We start from the raw sequence: 25659 nt of genomic DNA on the forward strand, positions 1-25659 counted from the left end.
CGCATACATAGAAGAAAAATTGGAGCCCTGAAGCAATTCCAGGTTGGCGGCCATCTTGGAAATTGCACTTCCAGGGCAGCGGCCATTTTAGGTGTCAGGCACTATATAAGGATGCTGCTTTCACATGGTTCCTTGCCAGATGGTTTTCTCAGCTCGCCTTGCGCTCTGTGATTCATCCAGCCTTGTTCTTGTTCTGCCCTGCCTGGTTTGACTCGGTTTGTTTCTAGATTCTGTGTTTTGCCTGCCCTGTGTTACTCTGCCTGCCTGTGTACCGGATTCTTGGACTGTTCTTCACTCTGTGTTTTGCCTGCCCTGTGTTACTCTGCCTGCCTGTGTACCGGATTATTGGACTTTTTATTCACTCTGTGTTTTTGCCTGCCCTGTACTACCCTGCCAGCCTGTGTACTGGATTATTGGACTGTTTATCACTCTGAGTGTTTACCTGCCTTGTTTGATTATTGTGTTGAGCTCATTAAAGACTTTTATTATTTACATTAGCATCCTGCATTTGAGTCCTCCCTTCCGGCCCATCCTGACAGTACCATCTGGCCAGTTATGGACTCAGCAAGTGCACCAGACCTGAGGACCCACCTCAGAAACCTTTCTGTCCCGTTCAGGCCATGGAAATTGACACCTTTCGCCCACGGAAAAGGAAAGACGGCGTTCCCAGGGACTTTGCCTCTACTGCGGGGAGGCTGGTCACACGGCTGCTTCATGTCCAGCAAAAGGCAGAGCTCGCAGCTGAAGGAAGGGCCAGCGGTGAGCCCACAATCTCCAGCTCCCTCCAAACCACTTCTCAAGATTCGCATCTCTGTTAACCATCAAGACCATTGCCTGGCAGCCTTCATTGACTCTGGAGCAGATTCCGAGTTTCTGGATGAGGAATTGGCCAAACAACTGGGCATCAAGACTGAGCCCTTGCCGTCTGTTCTCCAAGTCCGGGTGCTGGATGGCCACATCTTACATAAGGTCTCGCATCGAACCCAACCGGTACACCTGACGGTTGCCGAAAATCACCACGAGTGGATAACATTCCTGATAATTCCATCGCCCCAAGCACCCATTATGCTGGGGTTTCCCTGGCTTCAGAAACACAATCCCCACCTGGACTGGACCAGTGGCCACATCTTGGACTGGGAAACACACTGCCACATTCACTGCCTCGACTCGAAACCCCAGACTTAGCATCCAGTCGCTGAGGAACCTCCACCAGACCTCAGTTGTGTGCCCCAGGACTACCATGACCTGGGAGTTGTCTTCAGCAAGACCAGAGCCTCGGTCCTCCCTCCTCATCGGCCCTATGACTGCGCCATTGACCTCCTGCCTGGCACTCCTCCCCCCGTGGCCGTCTTTACCACCTGACCGGACCTGAGCGAGAGGCCATGGCACAGTACATCTAGGATTCTCTCAAAGCCGGCATCATTCGTCCATCTTCATCTCCAGCGGAGGCAGGGTTTTTCTTTGTGGGGAAAAAGGATGGTTCACTCTTCCCTTGTATTGATTACCGAGGGCTTAACGCCATTACCATTAAGAACCGGTACCCCCTGCCTCTCTTGACTTCTGCTTTTGAACTCCTTCAGTTAGCTACCATTTTCTCAAAATTGGACCTACGTAATGCCTACCACCTTATCCGTATTCGGGAGGGAGACGAGTGGAAGACGGCTTTCAATACCCCTTCAGGTCACTATGAATATCTGGTCATGCCGTTTGGCCTGACCAATGCGCCGGCAGTCTTCCAGGCCTTGGTCAATGATGTCCTGCGAGACCTTCTGAACAAGTTTGTCTTCGTTTACTTGGATGATAATCTGATCTTTTCCCGCTCCTTGGAGGAACACAGAAACCATGTTCGAGTCGTGCTCCAACACCTCCTTGAGAACCATCTGTATGTGAAAGAAGAGAAATGTGAATTCCACACCACCCGTACCACCTTTTTGGGCTTCATTCTCTCACCTGGTAGCATACAGATGGACTCCAACCGGGTTAAGGCAGTGAGGGACTGGCCTACCCCAGATAACAGAAAGCAGCTCCAGCACTTCCTAGAGTTTGCGAATTTTTATCACAAATTCATCAGGGGCTTCAGCAATGTTGCTGCCCCCCTACATTGGCTAACCTCCACACTCCAAGCCTTCAGCTGGAATCCTGAGGCTGAGCAAGGTTTCACCAGACTCAAGGACCTCTTCACGACAGCCCACATCCTGGCTCTTCCTGACCCAGGCCGGCAGTTTATTGTGCAGGTGGATGCATCAGATGTCAGCGTGGGGGCCATTCTGTCTCAGCGATCCGCCAGACAACTAGCTCCATCCCCGTGCCGCCTTCTCTAGGCGCCTCGGTCCAGCTGAACGGAAATATCCTACAGGTGAACGACAACTCTTGGCCGTCAAGACAGCACTGGTTGGAGGGTGCTGGGCAGCCTTTTCTAGTCTGGACAGATCACTGGAATCTTGAATCTCTTTGCTCAGCCAAACGTCTGAATTCCAGGCAAGCCTGTTGGAGTCTTTTCTTTGGGTGTTTTAATTTCACTTTGTCCTACCGCCCAGGATCCAAGAATGCCAAGCCGGACGCTCTATCATGGCAATTTACCATGGAGGACGATGGAGAACCTGTAGTGGAACATATACTTCCTTCCTCCGTCATGGTCCGAGCCCTTTGCCTTGACATTGAAAGGAGGGTCCAGCAGGCCACCTCCAGTCTCCTAGTTCCTGAGGGCTGTCCAGATGGAAGGATGTTTGTTCCTGACCATCTATGCTCCCAAGTCCTCCAATGGTGCCACAGCTCTCACCTGTTCTGTCACCCTGGCTCTGCCCGCACCTTGTCAGTCCTCCAGCAACGCTTTTGGTGGCCTAAGATACGGAAGGATGTCCGGGAGTTGGTGGCAGCATGTCCTGTCTGCACTCAGCATAAGACACCCCGGGGTTCCCCAGCCGGCTTGCTCCGGCTTCCTCCTGTCCCCAGGGGGCCCTGGTCTCACGTCTCCATAGACTTTGTTATGGGCTTACCCCCGTCTGCTGGGCTCACCACCATCCTCTCTGTGGTGGATCGATTTTCCAAGATGGCCCATTTCATTGCCTTGCCCAAACTTCCGTCAGCTAAAGAAACAGCCCTGCTCATGCTCCAGCATGTCTTTCGCCTGCACAGCCTCCCACACCACATTGTATCTGACCGTGGACCTCAGTTCACCTCTAACTTCTGGAAAGAGTTTTGCCAGCTCTTGGGGGTCACCATCAGCCTGTCTTTGGGGTTCCATCCTCAATCTAACGGACAACCTGAGCGGCTAAACCAGGAACTAGAAAAAGGACTTTGCATCCTCTGTTCCAAAGAACCTACTTCCTGGTCCTCTAACCTGATGTGGGTGGAATACGCCCACAACTCCCTGCCGTCGGCTGCCACAGGTCTCTCCCCCTTCCAGGCTGCATATGTATACCAGCCTCCACTGTTCTCCAACCAGAAAATGGAGGCATCAGTTCCCGCTGCTCTTGCCCTGGTCAGGCGTTGCCGACGTGTCTGGAGAAAAGCACGTGCGGTCCTACTCTGTTCTTCTAGGAGCTATGCCCGGTGGGCCAATCGCAAGCGCCGTCCGGCACCCCAGTTTCGTGTTGGTCAGAGGGTTTGGCTATCCACCAGAGACCTGCCGCTTAAGGTTGCCTGAAGGAAACTTGCCCCATGCTTTGTTGGGCCGTTTCCTATCTCCAAGGTGCTCAATCCAGTGGTGGTCAGACTCAAGCTCCCCAGAGCCCTGCGTATTCACCACGATGCGTATTCACCACCATGTCTCCAGACTCAAGCCAGTTCAAGCCTGCTTGTTTCTAGTTTCTGTGTTTTGCCTGCCCTTTGTTACTCTGCCTGCCTGTGTACCGGATTCTTGGACTGTTCTTCACTCTGTGTTTTGCCCGCCCTGTGTTACTCTGCCTGCCTGTGTACCGGATTATTGGACTGTTTTTCACTCTGTGTTTTTGCCTGCCCTGTACTACCCTGCCTGTGTACTGGATTATTGGGCTGTTTATCACACTGATTGTTTGCCTGCCTTTCTTGATTATTGTGATGACTCATTAAAGACTTTTATTATTTACATCGGCGTCCTGCATTTGAGTCCTCCCTTCCGGCCCATCCTGACAGTACCATCTGGCCAGTTATGGACTCAGCAAGTGCACCAGACCTGAGGACCCACCTCAGAAACCTTTCTGTCCCGTTAACACAGTTTAAAACTGTAAATAAAAAATAAAAAAGTATCCTTAGCCCAGAAGAGGCTCAATACTCAGGCGAGGACTCCCTCTGGTGATTTAGGGTAGATGTTGTGGGTCGGGATGTCACAGTTTTTCTTTTTAGTCTAGTGCAGGGGTTGGCAACTCGTGGCTCCGGAGCCACAAGTGGCTCTTTCATCCCTCTGCTGCGGCTCCCTGTAGATTTGGAAAATAAATATTTCATTTCATTTAAATTTATTTTATTTTAGTTTGTTAGGTTTTAAAAAAATGTAATTCTAAATTCTAAGATTATGATACTCTTGTAACATTAAAATAAACCGTGTTTAATTTTTTTGTCGCTCAAATTATGCGTCATAACTGCCACCTTGCGAAATCCGACACACAGATGCATTTTTGGTTTCCTGCAGCTGGCTAAAATTTTGATGTCATGCAGGGCTGTCAAGTGTCAAGCACTGAGAGTGACAGTCACGCATTTTGGTGTTTTGTCACGCTCTCCTGCCACACGTTGTATTTGTCACACAGAAAAACTTTTTGACTTTCCATAAAGGTAAAAAACGATATATGCAGTGTTATCTTCATTTTAGATGTCAAAAGGGTTTTGTGGCTCCCTGTGTTTTTTTTTCTGTGGGAAACGGGTCCAAATGACTGAGTGTTTAAGGTTGCTGACCCCTGTTCTAGTGTGTGTTTTAGGTACTTTAAGCTTAGTCCCTACCATGGGAATGATAAGGACATTTAGCATGAGAGGGCTACCTTTATCGATGAACATAGATAAATTTAATAAAGGCCATTAACAAGATAATATTCAGGTCAAACTGACAAACATTGTGGCATGTGGCCATTGTGGATTATTATATGTACATGTATATACATTTTTATATTCTTCATTGGCTGTGTCTATGCAAAATTTGGGGAATGCCCTAACTCTATCTATCTATCTATCTATCTATCTATCTATCTATCTATTTCTTAAAGTGGCATTTTAGCAGGCATTATGAAAAATGCATATTAATGAAGTAGTACATATGTATTAGTAAACACCTCATATTGACATCAAGGAATTCTGGGAGTTAAAAAGGATTATATAAAAGCTTAGGTGTCTAGGTGGTTTGGGAGGGATGAGAATGAGTTTCTTGCACACATGGCTTCTGTTCACTCAGGTGAGAGCATCTGATCCTCCCTGCATCATGCAAGGACTGCCCAATCCTCCCCAATTCAGTAAAGATGGGGATATAGTAATTGGGGGAATTTTTTCCATCCACAACAAATGGGAGCAGTCAGCACAAACATTCACATCAGGGCCCAGAAAAGGAGAATGCATTCGTTCGAGGTGAGGGGGAATAAGGATAGGGCATTAAGATATTTTCAGTATGAATGAGGTTAAATCAAAAAATTATTTTGAATAATTCTCATTGTGAATTTTACAAAACTCATTCTGAATTATATTTTGATTATGATTGTTGTTGTTTACAGTTTGACCCTCAAAGAATTTCAAAGTGCACAAACAATGGTCTTTGCAATTGAAGAAATCAACAACAGAAGTGATATTCTTCCTGGCATCAATTTGGGTTATAAAATTTATGATGGATGTGGATCAGTTGAAATAACCACAAGAGCTGCTTTGTCCTTAGTCAATGGTCATGGAGAAAATACAACTTCAGTGCACTGCTCCAAACCTGACACTGTTCAAGCAATTATAGGACAATCATCATCTACCCCAGCTATTGCCATCTCTACTACAGTGGGACCTTTGCGCATTCCTGTGGTAAATCCTACATCTTTCATCTTAATTTTAAATTATAAACATGGATTTAACTAAAATTAAATTTTGATTGCATGTTAAGTAGGCAATTTGCATTAATATTCATTAAATGAAAACATACAAAGTGGTATTATGTACAGTTTATATTTAAACCAAATACATTCATTACAGGTTAGTCACATTGCATCATGTGCATGCCTGAGTGACAGAAAAAAACACCCATCTTTCTTCAGAACTGTTCCCAGTGATTACCACCAAAGCAGAGCTTTGGCAAAGCTCGTCAAACATTTTGGATGGACCTGGGTGGGGGCCGTGTGCAGTGATAATGACTATGGGAATAATGGCATAAGTGCATTTATTAGTGCTGCCAAAGAAGAGGGAATCTGTATTGAATACTCCAAAGCATTTATTAAGACAGACTCCAGAGACAAAATTCTCAATTTAGTTGAAATGATCAAGGCTTCAACCTCCAAAGTCATTGTAGCTTTTGTTGCATACTCTGACTTTGGTTTTCTTTTGAGGGAAATGGTCTTGCAGAACATGACTGGGTTTCAGTGGATTGGAAGTGAGTCCTGGATCTCCGATTTAAATACTTCCAAAGCTGAATGGAAACATATTCTAAAAGGTTCTGTGGGTTTTGCTATCCCAAACACTAAAATCAATAGCCTGGGGTCTTTTCTGAGTAAGCTTAATCCAATGTCTGATGTAGCTATTTACAAAGAGTTATGGGAGACCATATTTGATTGTAAGTTTCCCACAGAAGACACTACTGAGCTTAAACGATTGTGCAAGGGCAATGAAAGTCTCAGTCACGTTCAAAACATTTATACAGATGTATCAGACTTGCGAGTTGCAAATAATGTCTATAAGGCTGTGTATGCTGTGGCTTATGCCCTACATAACAGTTATGGATGTTCAGAGATAGACAGTGGACCAGAAGGTGCTAATGTGTGTACAAACCTAGCAGATAACCAGCAACCATGGAAGGTAAGTATAACAAAATAAACTTCTACACATAAAAAATTATACTTTTACACATAAATTAAGAGTATGCACTGGTTCCTTTAGATAGTGAATGAGCTGAAGAAAATCCGTTTCATGACTACAACAGGAGAGGATGTATTCTTTGATGAGAATGGAGACCCAGCAGCACGCTATGATGTGCTGAACTGGCAGCAAGGTAACGATAGTAAAACAGTATTTGTTAAAGTGGGCTTCTATGATGCCTCTCTGCAAACACACCTTCAGCTGTCAATTAACAACAACAGTATAGTCTGGGCCCACAATAAACCACAGGTAAATAACAATATATATGACAACAGATTATGTTCATATAGATTGTGTATGGTGAATTTATAAATACAGCAAAATATTATTACTGAAATGCAATAAAGAATTGTTTCAGAAAATAATAAATATATGCACTTTGTAATGTTTTGCAGGTGCCAGTTTCTGTGTGTAGTCCAAGTTGTCCCCCAGGCACCAGGAAGGCTGTACAAAAAGGAAAGCCAATCTGCTGCTTTGACTGTATACCATGTGCAGAGGGTGAAATCGGCAATATTACAGGTATAATAAATAGAGGAACCAAAATACAATGCAATATGCATGTCAAATGACCAATTTCTTTTCTTTAGATTCTATATCTTGCATCAAGTGCCCTCCTGAACTGTGGTCTAATGAAAAGAGAGATAACTGTGTCTTGAAGTTGGTGGAATTCCTGTCATTTGAGGAGTTAATGGGAATCATTCTTGTATCATTTTCTTTGTTAGGAGTTTTGTTCACTATCTGTATTGCTGTAATTTTCTTTAAACACAAGGACACACCAATTGTTAGAGCAAACAACTCTGAGCTGAGTTTCTTGCTACTTTTTTCTCTGACTCTGTGTTTCCTCTGTTCACTTACTTTCATTGGTCAGCCCTCTGAGTGGTCCTGTATGCTGCGCCACACAGCTTTTGGGATCACCTTTGTCCTCTGTATCTCCTGTGTTCTGGGGAAAACTGTAGTGGTGTTAATGGCCTTCAGGGCTACACTTCCAGGCAGTAATGTCATGAAATGGTTTGGGCCTCCACAGCAGAGACTCAGTGTACTCGCCTTCCCTCTAGTACAGGTCATTATTTGTGCACTTTGGTTAACAATATCTCCACCTTTTCCATACAAAAATATGAACTACTACAAGGAAAAGATTATATTAGAATGTCATGTAGGCTCAGTTATAGGTTTCTGGGCTGTTCTGGGTTATATAGGACTTTTGGCTCTTTTATGTTTTATCTTAGCTTTTCTGGCCCGGAAGTTGCCTGACAATTTCAATGAAGCCAAATTCATCACATTCAGCATGCTTATATTCTGTGCAGTTTGGATCACATTTATTCCTGCTTATGTCAGCTCTCCTGGAAAATTCACTGTAGCTGTAGAGATATTTGCTATTTTAGCATCAAGCTTTGGTTTGCTACTCTGCATATTTGTTCCAAAATGTTACATAATCATACTGAAACCAGAAAAGAATACAAAGAAGCAAATGATGGGTAAATCATCTGTGAATTGAATTAAGCTGTCCAGATCTTCATCTATATGAAAATTAATAACCTTTTTAAAAAACACATACTAACTTAAATGAACGTCTTCAAAATATTTCAAGGTATAGAGTTAGAACTTCAATATCGGTGGACAATATTTTATCTGACTTTGCAGTACAATTAACATATGGTTAGTGCAAGAATTTTGGTGTCATAAACAACAATGATTTTACATATATTTATAAGTGTACATATATTTTACCTCTCTTAAGAAACACACTCCACACACATTTGTAAGTGCATTTTCAAAGGCAAAAAAATTATTGATAAAAGTAAATCTCCCCAAGCAGTGTAAACGACTGTTTATCTCTCCTTGTGGAGTAACATTAATATAAGGAAAATTGGCAAAATGCAACATATTTGTGACAAACTCAGCAGCTGGACTCTGTCGCATTAGGTGCGGGTGAATGGGTTGCACTTATTTCCAGGGGTTTCTGCGTCATCGGGCAGGCGTGGCCTATTTGATAATCTAACCCTAACCCTAACAGTAGTTTTTGGTTGTTTATTTGTTTTCGAAAATAGCTTAACTGTAAGATAATAAAGCATAATAGATATAAAATATAAGATCTACACCTATGACTGTTTTGTCCTTCATTATCCATCGTAGGAATGCTCTTTTTTTTTTGAAAGAGGGCGTTTTTCCAAGACTTCCAGGAACACGCCCACTTTACATCGTGGTAACGAAACTCCTGAAATTTAGTGAATCCACACGCAAATGCAAGGATAGAAGGCAAACAGAGTTTTATTAAGAAAATAACAGTAAAAACAGACACTAGGGAAAAAACTAAGCAACAAAAATATAGGAGACAGCAAAACAGAAACTGAATACCAAAAACATAAAACAGGACAAATCCAGTTAATAATTGACAATGACTCATCAAAAAAAAAACACAAGACAGCAGGTATAAATGGTAGAGATAATTAGAGAAACATAAGAAACAGGTTTGCAGAGGCAGTCTTCGGCAGGGCAAACATTCACAAAAACACAAAACAAACAAAGCACATGAACAGAATATAAACAAAGGGAATTGTATAAGACATCTATGACATAGATTTGTGTTGTTAGAATATATATTCAGCTGTAGCCTGTAATAGAATAGAACACAATCAAATAAAATATTACTTGTCAGTTGTTTTCTGTTTATTTCTGTATATGTACAGTAAGTGTCTTCTGAACAATTCCCAGATTATACAATGAGCACCTGTTCTGCCGGAATAGTAATTTCACAAAATGAGAATAGGTTAGATTAGATTGCATTAAACGTTATTGTTATTGCATATGTGTACAAGGCAACAAAGTGCAGTTATCATCTAACCAGAAGTCCAAATCTGAATTGCAGTATAGAAATATTTACAATAAATTAATTAATTAATTAATTAATTAATAAATAACACTCTATATATGAATGTGATGTGTGGCCAGGGTCGGTGGGAGGTTATTCCAGGATGGCAGCTGGCAGGAAGGCTTTGATTGGGCACACACATTGCAGGCTTTGACGTGGGCTTCTGGTCTAGTGAAGATGTTTCTTTTGAGAGTCGTGGGCAGACTGTGCCAGGATGGATTTGGGAGGCATGAGTTGGTTTATGTTGTCAAGATGGCATGAAAGTTCATCAGCTTTACTGTTTTTGCTTCCTGGTAAATAGGTTACTATAACCTGAAATTGTGGGAAGAACAGGGGGCCACCAGGTCTGGCAGGGTTTGTGGAGTGTTGGCACTTTAGATGTATTTGAGGTTCTTTTGATCAGTTATTACTTGGATTGGGTTTTTCAACCCTTCAATCCAGTGTAGCCACTTCTATATGACCTATTGTGTCCCAATGGTACACAATTTTTTGCTTTTACATAAAGGTGGTGCAGATTCATTCATATGAGGACGGTGAGGACATGGTAGACATGATCTTCCAGGGTTGTGGTGTGGATCAGAATGTCATCAACGTAGACAATAACATAGCGGTTGATCAAGTATCTGAACACCCCATCAAACACAGGTCAGGCATTGGTGAGATCTTTTACAATCTTCCTGGCTCTGGGCCTGCACCACGTGCTGTAGATGTCCTGCAGGTCAGGGAGCTCAGTGACGATAGTACGTTCAGCTGACTGCACCACCCTCTGGAGGGCTCGCCTGTCCTGCATGGTGCTGTTCCCGACCCAGGAAGTGATGCTACCCGTCAGGACACTCTCAATGGTGCAGGTGTAGAAGGTCTTTAGCACCTGAGAGGGTAGTCTGAAGTCCCTTAACCCTCTGGGGTCTGACCATTTTGTGACACTGGCAGAGGTTCTGACATGCTCTTACATTTGGTCTTTTTTCAGTTACTTCAATACATATTAACGGCTAATATCACATAACACTGTATTCAGCACAAACTGGGCTACAATATTATGTAAGTAAAATGTATGTACATGTTTGTGTTTTTAAGTAAATGATGTTTATGCGTGGTTACTAAAAAAAAGAAAAAGAAAAGTTGCTGAAATAAGGCCAAGAAACACATACTAAACATTTGTTCACAAACAATAAAGTTCTCTACTCTTGTAGAGTTGAGAATTTGCTACAAAAAGATGTAAAAACCATTTTACCCACTCATTCACATGAAACAATACATTGATTTAACTTTTGTAAGACAGTTTTTGTTGTGTAAAGGCAATATGCGAGGGCGGGTCAATGGTCATGAATATTGATGATTCACACCTGAGGAGGCCCAACCCCTAATGGCTTAGTCTGGATTGTGTTGACAAAAGAATGAGTGTGGGGAGACTCAAAGAGAAAATCTTTTGCTTGTAGTTTACTAAAATAGTGTACAATAAAGTACAAAGGCCTTTTATATCTGTACTTGACAAAATAAGACTTTTATTTTACCAATGGTAAAAAACATGAACAATACAATAGAGTCAAGAAGCTTTATTGTATGGAATGATTCTTTACAATATAAAAAATAAGCTATAAATTTTTAAGCCATCACACACTGTGAATCTTTGAGAATGGAGTTTAAATGTCGTCATGCCATTGCTCAAAACAGTTCCTATTTAACTGAACACACAGTAGTCTCAGTTGCTTTGAGAACTGAAAGAGACCTACAGTACGGCGTGTGAGTAGCAGGTGATGGTAAAGGTAAAGGTGATGCAGACACATTCCTAAAAAAAAAAAAAAACATAATTAGTCTCATCGTGTATTTTCCAAAGTACTAAGCAACACATTAGTAATAATAATATATAACTAATATATACTAATATACAATATAACAGAAAAATGGGTACATGTGGACATACTCTTTTTTGTTCCCAGTTGCATTGCTGCGTGTCCTCGTGCGAGTATCAGACGAAGGTGAACGTGTTGCAGCCACATTCCTAAAAAAAATATCATAATTAGTATCATGTATTTGCAAAGTACAAAGCAACACACCAGTGTTACTAATACTGAGAACATAAAAAAGGGTAAATGTGGCTTACACTGGATGAATGTCGCTCGCGTTGCTGCGTGCCCTCGTGCGAGTATCAGACGAAGGTGAACGTGTTGCAGCCACATTCCTAAAAAAAATCATAATTAGTATCATGTATTTTCAAAGTACAAAGCAACACAATTAATATAATGTATTTTCCACATCAGTAATACAAATATTCTGCACGCATAATAGAAAAAAATGGTTACATGTGGACGTACTCTTTATTGTTCTCGTTGCTGCGTGCCCCCGTGCGAGCATCAAACGAAGGTGAAAGTGTTGCAGCCGGTGCAGGTGAAGACGAGTGATGCAGTCACATTCCTACAAAAGTTTTTAATAATTAATATAATGTATTCTCCACAGTAACAAACTTATAAAGCAATAACTAAGGCAGTTAAACATAGCTGAGATAAAATAATTGGGTACAGAGATGCGCTGTATATGTTTGTTAACGGGCCGTTACCGGACATATTTATGGCTAAACATTAACACATGACATCTCCGGGCACATTTACAGCTCATCGACACCACATCGATACATTTACACCCGAACAGATAGTAACGTAAACAAGACTAGTTGAGGCATAATATTGCAATATAGATATTGCTATATAACATATTGTATATTCACATTGCATTAATCAGCATACAGCTAAATAAGAACTAACATTTTAAGGTAAATAAAAGTTGCCAATTACGAGACGTTTCTATAAAGTCACTCTTAATATCTGCTTGCAAATAGTCTGTATACAATACAGTATATATAATTTTACATAACACAAGATTTCAACAAATGTTAGTAAAACTTACTCTTCAGAAATTATATCCTCGCTCGCGGATCAAGTCGCTCTTCAAAATACAAACGTTCGTCGTCAGAGTCCTGCTCTTCATCTTCATCTGAGGAAACTTCCTCAGCTGTAAAGCGTTTCATCTTCCCAGCGTGTTGATAAGTGAATGAATCTGTTAAAACTTTGTGCTTCTTACATTGTTTGGGGGCGTTGATCTTATTTGCATAGCCCGCTCAGGTCATTTTCATATGAATGGCGCGCACGGCGGTAGGTGGGATCACATTAGTGGTAATGAGGTCGAGCCAGAAAAACTGTACCTCTCTTTACTTACATACAGATTACACAAAAAGACAATATTTGCTTTCGATTTTATTAACCTCATTTAAAAGTAGACATTTCAGGCTTTCATTAGACATATGTATCATGTTCGTGTGATAAGTATAGGCGGAGTTATCAGTTCATGTTTGTAACGTGTTTCAGGAAGAAGGTCAAGTTCACAGAGATGTCTGAATGCACACCCTGGTTATTTTCTTTATTTGCCAAAAGCACAGCTTTTTGTTGTTAATATGAAGGCACTCAAATAAAAGTAGACACTTCACAGTTTCGAATGATGTATTACATGTATGTGTATGACTATGAATGACGGAGTATTTTAAGTGGACTTCACGTTGAAGAGGAAAAATGCGCCAAAGACGCGCCGGCGCATCTTTCGACCCCAGAGGGTTAAGATGGTACAAATGGTACAGTCGCTGCTGGGCCTTCTTCACCAGGGTGTTGATGTGAACTCCTAGGTACCGGAAACTGTCCACTCTCTCCACTGGGGTCCTGTTGATGTTTAGCGGTTGGTATGACCTCTCCTGCTTTGTGCTGAAGTCCACTATCAACTCCTTAGTCTTGCTGACGTTCAGGAGAAGATTGTTTTCCTGGCACATCTCTCCAGGTTTTTAGTCTCCTGTAGGTAGGCCGTCTTGTCGTTGTTGGAGATCAGGTTCACCACAACAGTGTCGTCAGCAAACTTGATGATGTTGGTGGAGTTGGAAGTGGCCACACAGTCATAAGTGTACAGTGAGTACAGCAGGGGGCTCAGAACACAACCCTGGGGGGCTCCAGTGCTGAGGGTGAGGGTGGATGATGTGTGTTTGCCTACCCGTACAGCTTGTGGTCTGCCTGTCAGAAAGTTGGAGATCCATTGACACAGCGGCAGGCTGAGTCACAGGACCTCCAACTTTGAGGTGAGTGTGGAGGGAATTATGGTGTTAAATGCTGAACTGTAGTCCACAAACAGCATTTTCACATAATTTCCTTTTCTGCAGTCCAGGTGGCTCATCGTGGTGTGGAGAAGATGAGCAATGGCGTCCTCAGTAGGGCGGTTCTGGCAGTACGTGAACTGTAGTCGATCCAGTGTGTCTGGTAGTGAGGCAGTGATGAAGTCTCTGACAAGTCTCTCAAAGCACTTTATCACTACTGAGGTCAGAGCTACAGGGCGGTAGTCGTTGAGGCAGGCAGGCTGGGGTTTCTTTGGGACAGGAACGAAGACTGTGCCAGTGAGAGGTTGAATATCTCAGTGAACACCAGTGCTAGCTGGTCAGCGCAGGCTTTCAGAACCCGACCTGTGATGCCGTCTGGTCCTGCTGCCTTCCTGGTATTCACTCTCTTGAATGACCTCACGTCATGCTCTGAGATTGTGAACGTGTTTACCTCTCCAGCTCTCTCAGCGTGCATGCTTTTTGTGCCGCTAGCACCGCTAGCGTGGTTAGCTGCAGCCTCGATCGAGCGGAAAAGGTGTTTAGCTTCCAAGGTGTTTGAATTCCCGAGGTAAATAGAAGGGCTGACATTTGATGGTCAGTAGCTCCAGATTTGGTGTGCAGGAGCTTGTAAGAGAAACGATGCTCGTGCTGTCGTACCAGTGGTTGTACACCATCAGACACACTCCACCTCCCCTTGACTTCCCCGACTCCAGTGTTCTGTCCATGCGATAAACCGAGAAAAACTCGGCCAGCTGGATGGCGTCGTCCGGTACCACTGGGTTCAGCCATGTCTCGGCGAAGCAGAGAAGGTTGCAGTCCTGAATGTCTCTCTGGAACTTGACCCTTGCCCTGAGGTCGTCGAGCTTATTTTCCAGAGACTGGACGTTGGCTAACACGATACTAGGTAAGGGAGCGCGGTGTGCGCGTCCCCTCAGCTTGTTCCTGATGCCGCGGACGCTGGTGTGGGTCGCGTCCTTTGTTCCCCCTCAGGATCTCGCTCGGCCAGCATGGGTCAGAGTTTAAAAACGACGAAGGGTGAGTTTGTTGTACACCAATAGATAGAAGAGTGTCTGTCATATCTAATGATGTATCTATATAAATAAATATATAAAATAAACAAAAAAGTCAAAGTGTATCCAGAGCAGTCGCGATGGCAGCCGACCTCATCGGCGCCATCTTAATAACATAATGTGACGTCCCCTTGCTGAGTACTCGAAAAATCAACTGTGAAAAATAAATAAAGGTAACACAAACCTGTGGGTCACTATTCCATATAGCTGACGCTTAGTCTAGTAACTTCTAGTAACCGAATATGGGCAATCTCTAGTGGATTCATCTGTGGCGACATATTTTGTAACATAGCCTCTACAGCAGAGGCCTCTACAGCAGACTCAGTGTACTTGCCTTCACTCTTGTACAGGTCATTTATTTGTGTACTTTGGTTAACAATATCTCCTCCTTTTCCATACAAAATATGAAATACTACAAAAAAAGATTATATTAGAATGTCTGTGCTGAGTTATATAGGACTTTTGTATATAAAAAAGCCAAATGTATCACTTTCAGCATGCTTATATTCTGTGCAGTTTGGATCACATTTATTCCTGCTTATGTCAGCACTCCTGGAAAACTGTTTAGATGTTTGCCAATTTGGCATCAAGCTTTGGTTTATTATTCTGCATATAACTATACTGAAACCAGAAAAGAATACAAAGAAGCAAATGATGGCTAAATCGTCTGAAAAATGAATTTAGCTGTCCAGATCTTCACCGATACAAATATCTGATTATATTAAGTAACATACAGTGCCTTGCAAAAGCATTCATACCCACTGAACTTTTTCACATTTTGACACGTTACAACCACAAACAAAAATGTATTTTATTAGGATTTTATGTGATAAACCAATGATAAAGAAAATAAATAAATAATCATTTATAAAATTTAACAATTTATTTAATAATTTAACAGATAAAGAAAATGATAAATGGTGTCCAAATTTTTTTTACAAATTAATATCTGAAAAGTGTGGTGTGCATTTGTATTGAGCCCCACTGAGTCAATACTTTGTAGAACTACCTTTCGCTGCATTTACAGCTGCAAGTCTTTTGGGGTATGTCTCTACCATCTTTGCACATCAAGAAAGTGAAATTTTTGCCCATTCTTCTTTGCAAAATAGCTCAAGCTCAGTCAGATTGGATGGCAAGCGTCTGTGAACAGCGTTTTTCAATTCTCGCCACAGATTCTCAATTGGATTTAGTTCTGGACTTTGACTGGGCCATTCTAACAAATGAATATGCTTTGATCTAAACCACTCCATTGTAGCTCTAGCTGTATGTTTATAGTCATTGTCTTGCTGGAAGGTGAACCTCTGCCCCAGTCTCTTTTGCAGACTCTAACAGGTTTTCATCTAAGATTGCCCTGTATTTGGCTCCATCCATGTTCCCATCAACTCTGACCAGCTTCCCTGTCCCTGCTGAAGAAAACATGATGCTGCCACCACCATGTTTCACGGTGGGGATGGGGTGTTCAGGGTAATGTGCAGTGTTAGGTTTCCGCCACACATAACGTTTTGAATTTTGGCCAAAAAGTTCAATTTTAGTCTCACCTGACCAGAGACCAGATTTGTGGAGTGCACGACTAATAGTTGTCCTGTGGACAGATTCTCCCACCTGAGTTGTGGATCTCTGCAGCTCCTCCAGAGTTACCATGGGCCTCTTGGCTGCTTCTCTGATTAATGCTCTCCTCGCACGGCCTGTCAGTTTAGGTGGATGGCCATGTCTTGGTAGGCTTGCAGTTGTGCCATACTCTTTCCATGTCTGGAAAATGGTAAAATGCAAAATATCTGAGACAAACTGAGCAGGTTAACGCTGTCCAAAATATTCCCCAAAAGAGGACTTTTTTTAGCATTTAATTTCAGCTGTAGCCTGTAATAAACTAGCACAAATCAAATTATTACTCATCAGCTTTTTTTTTTTACGTTTATCTCACATATGTTTCACATATGTCTCACATTACATTTATTATTCATAAATGTCTTCTGAACAATTTCCAGACCATGGAATGGTTGTTAATGTGGGAATTTGGTAATGATGTGGGAATTTCTTCTCGATCATTTGGGATAATGTTGCACTCAATAAGACTGGGTATAGAAATGCTGACTGTTTTATCCAGAAATTCCACCACTGTTATGTACTGTAGCTCTTCTACCCAAAATCTTTTTTATTCCTGCACATGCCTTTAGTGAAATATATTCTGAATTACATTGTGATTTATAGTATTTTGTCTAATGTTTGACCCTCAAAGCATATCAAAGTGCAGAACAAATGGTATTTGTAATTCAGAAAATCAACAACAGAAGTGATATTCTTCCTGGCACTGGAATATATGATGTGGCCACAAGAAAGGCCTTATCCTTAGTCAATGGGCGTACAGAAAATACAACTTCAGTGCATTTGAAATTTATCGTTGTTGCAAAGGATTTGAATACTTATGTATATGTGATTTTTTAGTTTTACCTTTTTCAACCATTTGCAAACATTTTGATGTTGATTAATGAGAAAAAATTAATTTGAAGAATTGTAGTGTCGGGCTGCAACATAACAAACTTTAAAAAAATGAAGGGGGTCTGAATAATTTCTGAATGCACTCAACTTTATACAGTATAAAATTGTAGATAGTTACTGTTTGCCTGTGATTATGCACAATTTGAGGCATGTCCTACTCTGACCATCAATTCAATACAAATATAAGTACAGATATAATTGGGATGTTACAGGGGGATTTTAGAAGATATAATGCAAACTAATGAGCTAGTGCATATGCATAACTAATCACTACACCTTGACGTATGGGTATTGGGGGACTAAGGGTTACTGAATATAACCTAGAGTTCTAGGTGGTTTGGGGGGGATGAGAATGAGTTTCTTGCACACATGGCTTCTGTTCACTCAGGTGAGAGCAGCTGATCCTCCATGCAGCATCCAAGGACTGCCCAATCCTCCACAACTCAGTAAAGATGGGGATATACTGATTGGTGGGGTTTTTAACTTACACACCAAATGGGAGCAGCCAGCACAAACATTCACATCAGTGCCCAAGAAAGGGGAATGCAAAAGGTCAGTGGGCATTATGAGAATTTCAAAATGAATGAGGTTATGTTAAAAGCATATTTCTTAATTATTTGCATTGAAACTTTTTTCAAAATTTATTTTAATTTATATTGTGACTTTGTTCCAAAGTTTTAACCTAAGAGAATTTCAAAGTGCACAAACAATGATGTTTGCAATCGAAGAAATCAACAACAGAAGTGATATTCTGCCTGGCATCAATTTAGGTTATAAAATTTATGATACATGTGGATCAGTTGAAATTACCACAAGAGCTGCCTTGTCATTAGTCAGTGGTTATGGAGAAAATACAACTTCAGTGCACTGCTCCAAATCTGACACTGTTCAAGCAATTATAGGGCAAACATCATCTAGCCCCACTGTTGCCATCTCTACTGCAGTGGGACCTTTGCAGATTCCTGTGGTAAATCTTAATTTCACTTTGTAAACATGCATTAAACTGAAATTAATTTTGCATTTGTATCGATTCTAATGAAATGAAACCATACGAAGTTGTATTATGTACAGTTTATATTTAAACCAATGACCTTTATTACTGGTTAGTCACTTTGCATCATGTGCATGTTTAAGTGACAAAAAAAACACCCATCTTTCTTCAGAACAATTCCCAGTGATTACTATCAGAGCAGAGCTTTGGCAAAGCTCGTCAAACATTTTGGATGGACCTGGGTGGGGGCCGTGTGCAGTGATAATGACTATGGGAATAATGGCATAAGTGTATTTATCAGTGCAGCCAAAGAAGAGGGAATCTGTATTGAATACTCCAAAGCATTTATTAAGACAGACTCCAGAGAAAAAATTCTCAATATAGTTAAGATTATCAAGGCTTCAACCTCCAAAGTCATTGTAGCTTTTGTTGCATACACTGACTTTGTTTTTCTTCTGAGGGAAATGGTCTTGCAGAACCTGACTGGGTTTCAGTGGATTGGAAGTGAGTCCTGGATCTCCGATGTAAACAGTGCCAATTCTGAATGGCAACATGTTCTGAAGGGGTCTGTGGGATTTGCTATCCCCAAAGCTAGTGTCAATGGCCTAGGGTCATTTCTGACTAAGCTCAGTCCAGCTGATGTAAGTCTTCACAAAGAGGTTTTCGAGACCATATTTGATTGTAAATTTCTAACACAAGAAATTTCTGACATGAAACAGTTGTGCAAAGGCAATGAAAGCCTCTCTCAAGTTCCAAATATTTATACAGATGTTTCAGACTTACGAATTGCAAATAATGTTTATAAGGCTGTGTATGCTGTGGCATATGCCTTACATAATATTTATGGCTGTTCAGAGAAGGAAAATGGACAAGAAGGTGCTATTGCATGTACAAAACTAGCAGATTACCAGCAACCTTCGAAGGTGAGTGCAACAAATAGACTCAGTAAAAATATGTATTTATATTTATAACTGATTATGCAATTCTTACTTTAGATAGTGAATGAGCTGAAGAGAATCCATTTCACGACTACAACAGGAGAGGATGTATTCTTTGATGAGAATGGAGACCCAGCAGCACGCTATGAAGTGCTAAACTGCCAGCAAGATAAAGATGGTCAAGCATTATTTGTTAAAGTGGGCTTCTATGATGCCTCTCTGCAAACACACCTTCAGCTGCTGTTTAACAACAACAGTATAGTCTGGACCCACAACAAACCACAGGTATATAGCAGCTATATAAATAATAATAATAATAATAATAATAATAATAATAATAATAATAATAATAATAATATGTACAATAATAATTTTAGAGATGTATTATTAAAAGTATACTATAAAAATGATTTTCAGGTGCCAGTCTCTGTGTGCAGTAACAGTTGTACCCCGGGCTTCAGGAAGGCTGTGCAGAAAGGAAGGCCAATCTGCTGTTTTGATTGTATACCATGTGCAGATGGGGAAATCAGTAATATAACAGGTATAATGAAAAAGTGTTTTGTGTTAGTAATGTAGTCAAGCCATTGAAGGATTAAAAACTTTCTTAGACTAAAAAACAAAATCTAATTCAATGTAACTACCTTAACTACCTAAAGTGATTTTATTTTTCTTTAGATTCTATATCTTGCATCAAGTGCCCTCCTGAACTGTGGTCTAATGACATGAAAGATACTTGTGTCTTAAAGTTGGTGGAATTCCTGTCATACGAGGAGTTAATGGGAATCATTCTTGTATCGTTTTCTTTGTTAGGAGTTTTGTTCACTATCTGTATTGCTGTAATTTTCTTTAAACACAAGGACACACCAATTGTTAGAGCAAACAACTCTGAGCTGAGCTTTTTGCTGCTCTTTTCTCTGACTCTGTGTTTTCTCTGTTCAGTCACATTCATTGGTCAGCCCTCTGAGTGGTCATGTATGCTGCGCCACACAGCGTTTGGAATCACCTTTGTCCTCTGTATCTCCTGTGTTCTGGGGAAAACTGTAGTGGTGTTAGTGGCCTTCAGGGCTACACTTCCAGGAAGTAAAGCCATGAAATGGTTTGGGCCTCCACAGCAGAGACTCAGTGTACTCGCCTTCACTCTAGTACAGGTCATTATTTGTGTACTTTGGTTAACAATATCTCCTCCTTTTCCATACAATAATATGCACTACTACAAGGAAAAGATTATATTAGAATGTCATGTAGGCTCAGTTATAGGTTTCTGGGCTGTTCTGGGTTATATAGGACTTTTGGCTCTTTTATGTTTTATCTTGGCTTTTCTGGCCCGGAAGTTGCCTGACAATTTCAATGAAGCCAAATTCATCACATTCAGCATACTTATATTCTGTGCAGTTTGGATCACATTTATTCCTGCTTATGTCAGCTCTCCTGGAAAATTCACTGTAGCTGTAGAGATATTTGCTATTTTAGCATCAAGCTTTGGTTTACTACTCTGCATATTTGTTCCAAAGTGTTATATAATCATGATGAAACCAGAAAAGAATACAAAGAAGCAAATGATGGGTAAAGCATCTGTGAATTGAATTAAGCTGTCCAGATCTTCATCTATATGAATGAAGCTTTCAATATATATACGCTTTCAAAATATTTCAGGGTATAGATTTAGAACTTCAATATCTGAGGACAATATTTTATCTGACTTTGTAGTACAATTTACATATGGTTAGTGCAAGAATTTTGGTGTCATAAACAACAATGATTTCACATATATTTATAGGTTTACATATATTTTACCTCTCTCTTTACACACTCCACACACATTTGTAAGTGCATTATGAAAGGCAATAAAATCATTAATAAAAGTAAATCTCCCCAAGCAGTGTAAACGACTGTTAATCTCTCCTTGTGGAGTATCATTACTATAAGGAAAATTGGCAAAATGCAACATATTTGTGACAAACTCAGCAGCTGGACTCTGTCCCATTAGGTGCAGGTGAATGGGATGCACTTATTTCCAGGGGTTTGGAACAGCATAACAGATATTGCGTCATCAGGCAGGCGTGGCCTATTTGATAATGTAACCCTAAACCTAACAGTAGTTTTTGGTTGTTTATTTGTTTTCGAAAATAGCTTAACTGTAATATAATAAAGCATAATAGATATAAAATATAAAATCTACCTGTATGACTGTTTTGTCCTTCATTATCCATCATAGGAATTCTCTTTTTTATTGAAAGAGGGCATTTTTCCAAGACTTCCAGGACCACGCCCACTTTACGTCATGGTAACGAAATCCCTGGAATTTAGTGAATGCCACGGGTGAATCCAAGTATAGAAGGCAAACAGAGTTCTCTTTCGAGGGAACGAGACGCTCCGTCAGTGCTGAAGCTATGGGAATGCTTTTGTGAGGAAGTTGTGTCTGAAGCTCTGTGTGCACACATGCCATTTTAATGGCTCGGGAAGGACACGTGACGCAGTGATTACGCGCCAGCAAGTCCATATAAGGGCATCTACGTCACACTACTCCAGCGTCTTTGTCTTCAGGAAGCGCTCTGTGTATGTGTGTCAATTGTTTGTCCTGTCTGTCAAGTGCAGGGAGAGAAAAATATATATTTTAGGGAAAACTAGGCAAGAAAAACAATAATATGTTGCAATCTAAGCATTTTAAGAGATGCGTGCATCTTTTATCACGGGGATGACACGCACTCTCTTTGCATTGTTTGTTTGGGAGAGGAGCATGCGCGGTCGGCTCTCGAGGGAGCCGTCTGCGTGCATTGTGATGGATTTCCTCTGCGTATTCTCCGATCCTGCCTGGCTATATTTTCAGCTTCGGCTGCACCTCGTAGTTCGAGTCCCACGTCCGCCGAGGCGGCGTGGCGGCTTTGATCAAGGGGTTCGCAGGTTGAGTTAGCGGAAGCGGAGAAAAAGACGGGTATTTCCCTTTCTCTTTCCCTCTCCCCTGACTCCGTTTGTTCGATTTCGGTTTCGGGAGCTCGCGCTGCGATTTCTCCCGACCCGGAAGTGAGCATGTCGCATTTCTGCGTCGGGCTTTGAGGAGCTCGATGCGGGTGGGGAGGGGCTTCCCCCCTCTGAACAGCCGACATCAGTGGTGTTTGAGGAGGCGGTGACACCTCGAGGCGGTGACACGCGCTTTGTCTAGGTTAAAATCTGATTGGGAGGGCGTTAATGTCGTCCGTTCTAAGCTAGACGACCGCTTTCTAACCTTCACGCAGGCGGCTGCCATTTTTCCCAGGCCTCCATGCTGAGGTTTTGAGGTCTTGAAGAAATCCATTTGCAGCACGCATTTTTTCTTCTGCCATGTCTGACTATTCAGCCATTATAGTATATATTTATTTATATATATATGTATAATATACATTATATTATTATTATATACATTATTATATATATATATATATATATATATATATATTCAGGGCTTGAAAGCCATGATATGGGGCGATGCCTGGGATTGAAGAGACGCTTACAGGGAGACGCTATCAAGACAAGACAAGAGACAAGAGAGACGCTATCTCTCACCTACATCGCCCGCATGGAGGAAACCTGCATTCCATCCAAGCCATGTAGGACTACTTCAGCCCTTGTGGTTAAGGCCTACATGGCAGCAGGCCAAGCAGGTGTGGCCCTGAACACCATGACAGTTTTGCAGGCCTACCAGGCTGACCTGCTGGCAGAGCTCAATGGTGGCCAGAGGTTGGGACCTCAGGTGGTACTGTATCTGAGCTCCACCGAGCCACTGACTTTGCGCTCCGTGCCACAAAGCAGACGGCCCGCTCCATAGGCCGTGCAATGGCTGGGCTGGTTGCCACGGAGAGACACATGTGGCTCAATTTAACAGATATTAAAGATAAAGATAGGTCCTCTCTCCTGGATGCCCTGGTGTCACCTCAGGGCTTGTTCGGCGACGCAGTGAGTACTGTCGTTGACAGGAACCAGGAGGTAAAATGCCAGTTGGCGGCGTTCAGGGAGCCTGGGTCATCTTCCAGCCGCACTCAACCCCCTCCTAGCTCACTACAGGACAGTAAGGAGGGTTAGTGTGGCTGCCCGTGCCCCCCCATCTAAGACTAGGGAGGCAGGTTGGCATACCCGGGCCCAGACCCAATGCCTGAGGGCTGGGGTTCCTAGGAGCATCCTATTCAGGAAGGCTCCCCCTACTGCCTGCCCCGCTGCCTCCGGCATTTTGGGGAGCAGTAGGGTCTCATTGCAGTAGGGTCTCAATGAACAATTTCATTGTTCCCAAGAAGGACGGGGGCTGCGTCCGATTTTGGACCTGCGGGCTCTGAACTGTACTCTGCAGAGGTTCAAGATGCTCATGCTCAAGGTTATCGTGTCCCAGATCAGGTACAGAGACTGATTTGTGACGATCGACCTTGAGGACGCTTATTTTCACATAGGCATTCTGCCAGAGCACAGGAAGTTCCTCAGGTTCACTTTTGGGGCGAAGTGTACCAGTAGTGTTCTTTCTTTTGGCGTAGCCCTTTCACCACGCATGTTTACAAAGTGCATGATTGCTGCCAGGACACCGTTGTGTCTCCAGGGCATCCATGTACTGAATTACCTGGACGACTGGCTCATTCTGGCCCAGTCGAAGGCTATGGCAGCCAGTCATCAAGATGCTGTGCTTGCCCATATGAGGTCTCTAGGCCTCAGGTTGGACCCAGAAAAGTGTGCTTTCTCCTTTTTCAGAGAACCACCTTTCTGGGGCTAGTTTGGGATTCCACCACGATGCGGGCACGTCTGTCTCCCGCTCGGGCGGCTTCCATCTTGTCAGAGGTGAAAGCTATTCGGTTAGGCTGAGGCCTCTCTGTTGCTGAGGCACAGAGGGTGCTCAGCCTCATGTCGGCAGCATCCAACGTTATCCCTTTGGGTCTGCTTCACATGAGGCCATTCCAGCTCTGGCTCAGGGGTGCGGGACATCCCCTCAGGGTTATAAGGGTTATACGCTGTGGGCTTCGTACCCTTCTTATGTGGAAAAGTCCCCGGTTTCTGGCCTTGGGTCCCACTCTAGGGGCGTGTCACCATCGCAGGACTCTTTCGATGGAAGCCTCGCTTTCGGGCTGGGGAGCAGCCTAGGATGGCGTTCCTGCCCAGGGTCTATGGGAGGGCCCCTATCTCTCATGGCACATAAACTGCCTGGAGATGAGGGCTGTGTTTCTAACACTTTCTTCCATGCCTCAGGGGCTGCCATGTCTTAAGTATGGACAGGCAGCACTGCGGTGGTTCCCCATGTCAATCATCAGGGCGGTCTGCATTTGTGCCCCCGTTTTAGGTTGGCACAGCAGATTCTGCTCTGGGCAGAGACCAGGTTCCTTTCACTGAGAGCAATTTTCATCCCAGGGCATGTAAATCGGGAGGCAGACTTCCTGTCGAGGCAAGTGCTGAGGCCCGGGGAGTGACGTCTCCACCCCCACATGGCGGAGCGAAATTGGTATGGACGTGGCCGAGGTTCCGTCTGTACGCCTCCCCCCCAGTAGCTCTGCTCCCGCAAGTCCTAGCCAGAGTGCGCCACGACCGGGTCAACCTACTCCTAGTTGCCCCTCATTGGCCCTCTCCAGTTTGGTTCACGGACCTAGCCTCCTTCCTGAACGGCACTCCATGAAGGTTCCCATTAGGGAGGATCTCCTCTCTCAGGCGCAGGGGGCAATCCTACACCCCTGCCCCGAGATGTGGAAGCTTCGGGTCTGGCCCCTGAGGGGGACCAGTTCCTAGAGGCAGGCCTCTCATCTGAGGTCACCGAGACTCTACTGAATGCTAGGGCTCCCTCCACTAGGAAGCTGTATGCTCTGAAGTGGAGGCTTTTTCCCCTCTGGTGCTATGAACACTGTCAGGATCCAGTTCACTGCCTGGTCAGTACAGTGCTGGAGTTCCTGCAGTCTTGCTTTTCTCAGGGCCTGTCCCCATCTACTTTAGAGGTGTACATGGCCGGCATCTCTGCGAACCATGAACCTGTCCTTGGGACCTCCTTGCGTAGGCACCCTCTGGTCTCTCACTTTCTGCGTGGTGACAGGCAGCTGAGGCCTTCCTGCAGACTGCGCCTTTATTCCTGGGACCTCTCTGTGGTCCTGAAGGGGCTGCTGGAAGCCCCCTTTGAGCCAATGGCGTCAGCCTCTGAGAAGTTTCTGACCCTGAAGTTGGCTCTGCTC

The 25659-nt window shown here is 42.9% G+C and overlaps 1 protein-coding gene, 1 long non-coding RNA gene and 1 pseudogene across 2 annotated transcripts; 2 read left to right on the forward strand and 1 right to left on the reverse strand.

Annotated features, from left to right (window-relative positions):
* Positions 1-5676: 5676 nt before the first annotated feature.
* On the forward strand, positions 5677-8500 carry LOC132851721 (extracellular calcium-sensing receptor-like). Its single transcript, XM_060878707.1, has 5 exons — positions 5677-5961; positions 6130-6945; positions 7027-7254; positions 7401-7524; positions 7593-8500. Exons 1-5 carry the CDS (start codon positions 5704-5706, stop codon positions 8498-8500), a joined length of 2334 nt encoding a protein of 777 aa, XP_060734690.1. The 5' UTR covers positions 5677-5703.
* Positions 8501-11526: 3026 nt separating this feature from the next.
* On the reverse strand, positions 11527-12330 carry LOC132851793 (uncharacterized). The gene is made up of 4 exons (XR_009649060.1): positions 12187-12330; positions 11976-12053; positions 11796-11873; positions 11527-11660 (listed from the first exon to the last, which is right to left on the reverse strand). It is a non-coding gene; the product is annotated as an uncharacterized LOC132851793 (long non-coding RNA).
* A 5588-nt stretch (positions 12331-17918) lies between these two features.
* LOC132851163 (extracellular calcium-sensing receptor-like) lies at positions 17919-21078 on the forward strand (annotated as a pseudogene).
* The last annotated feature ends 4581 nt before the right edge of the window (positions 21079-25659 follow it).

Source organism: Tachysurus vachellii, chromosome 9, assembly GCF_030014155.1.
Source record: "Tachysurus vachellii isolate PV-2020 chromosome 9, HZAU_Pvac_v1, whole genome shotgun sequence".
Taxonomy (NCBI): Eukaryota; Metazoa; Chordata; class Actinopteri; order Siluriformes; family Bagridae; genus Tachysurus; species Tachysurus vachellii.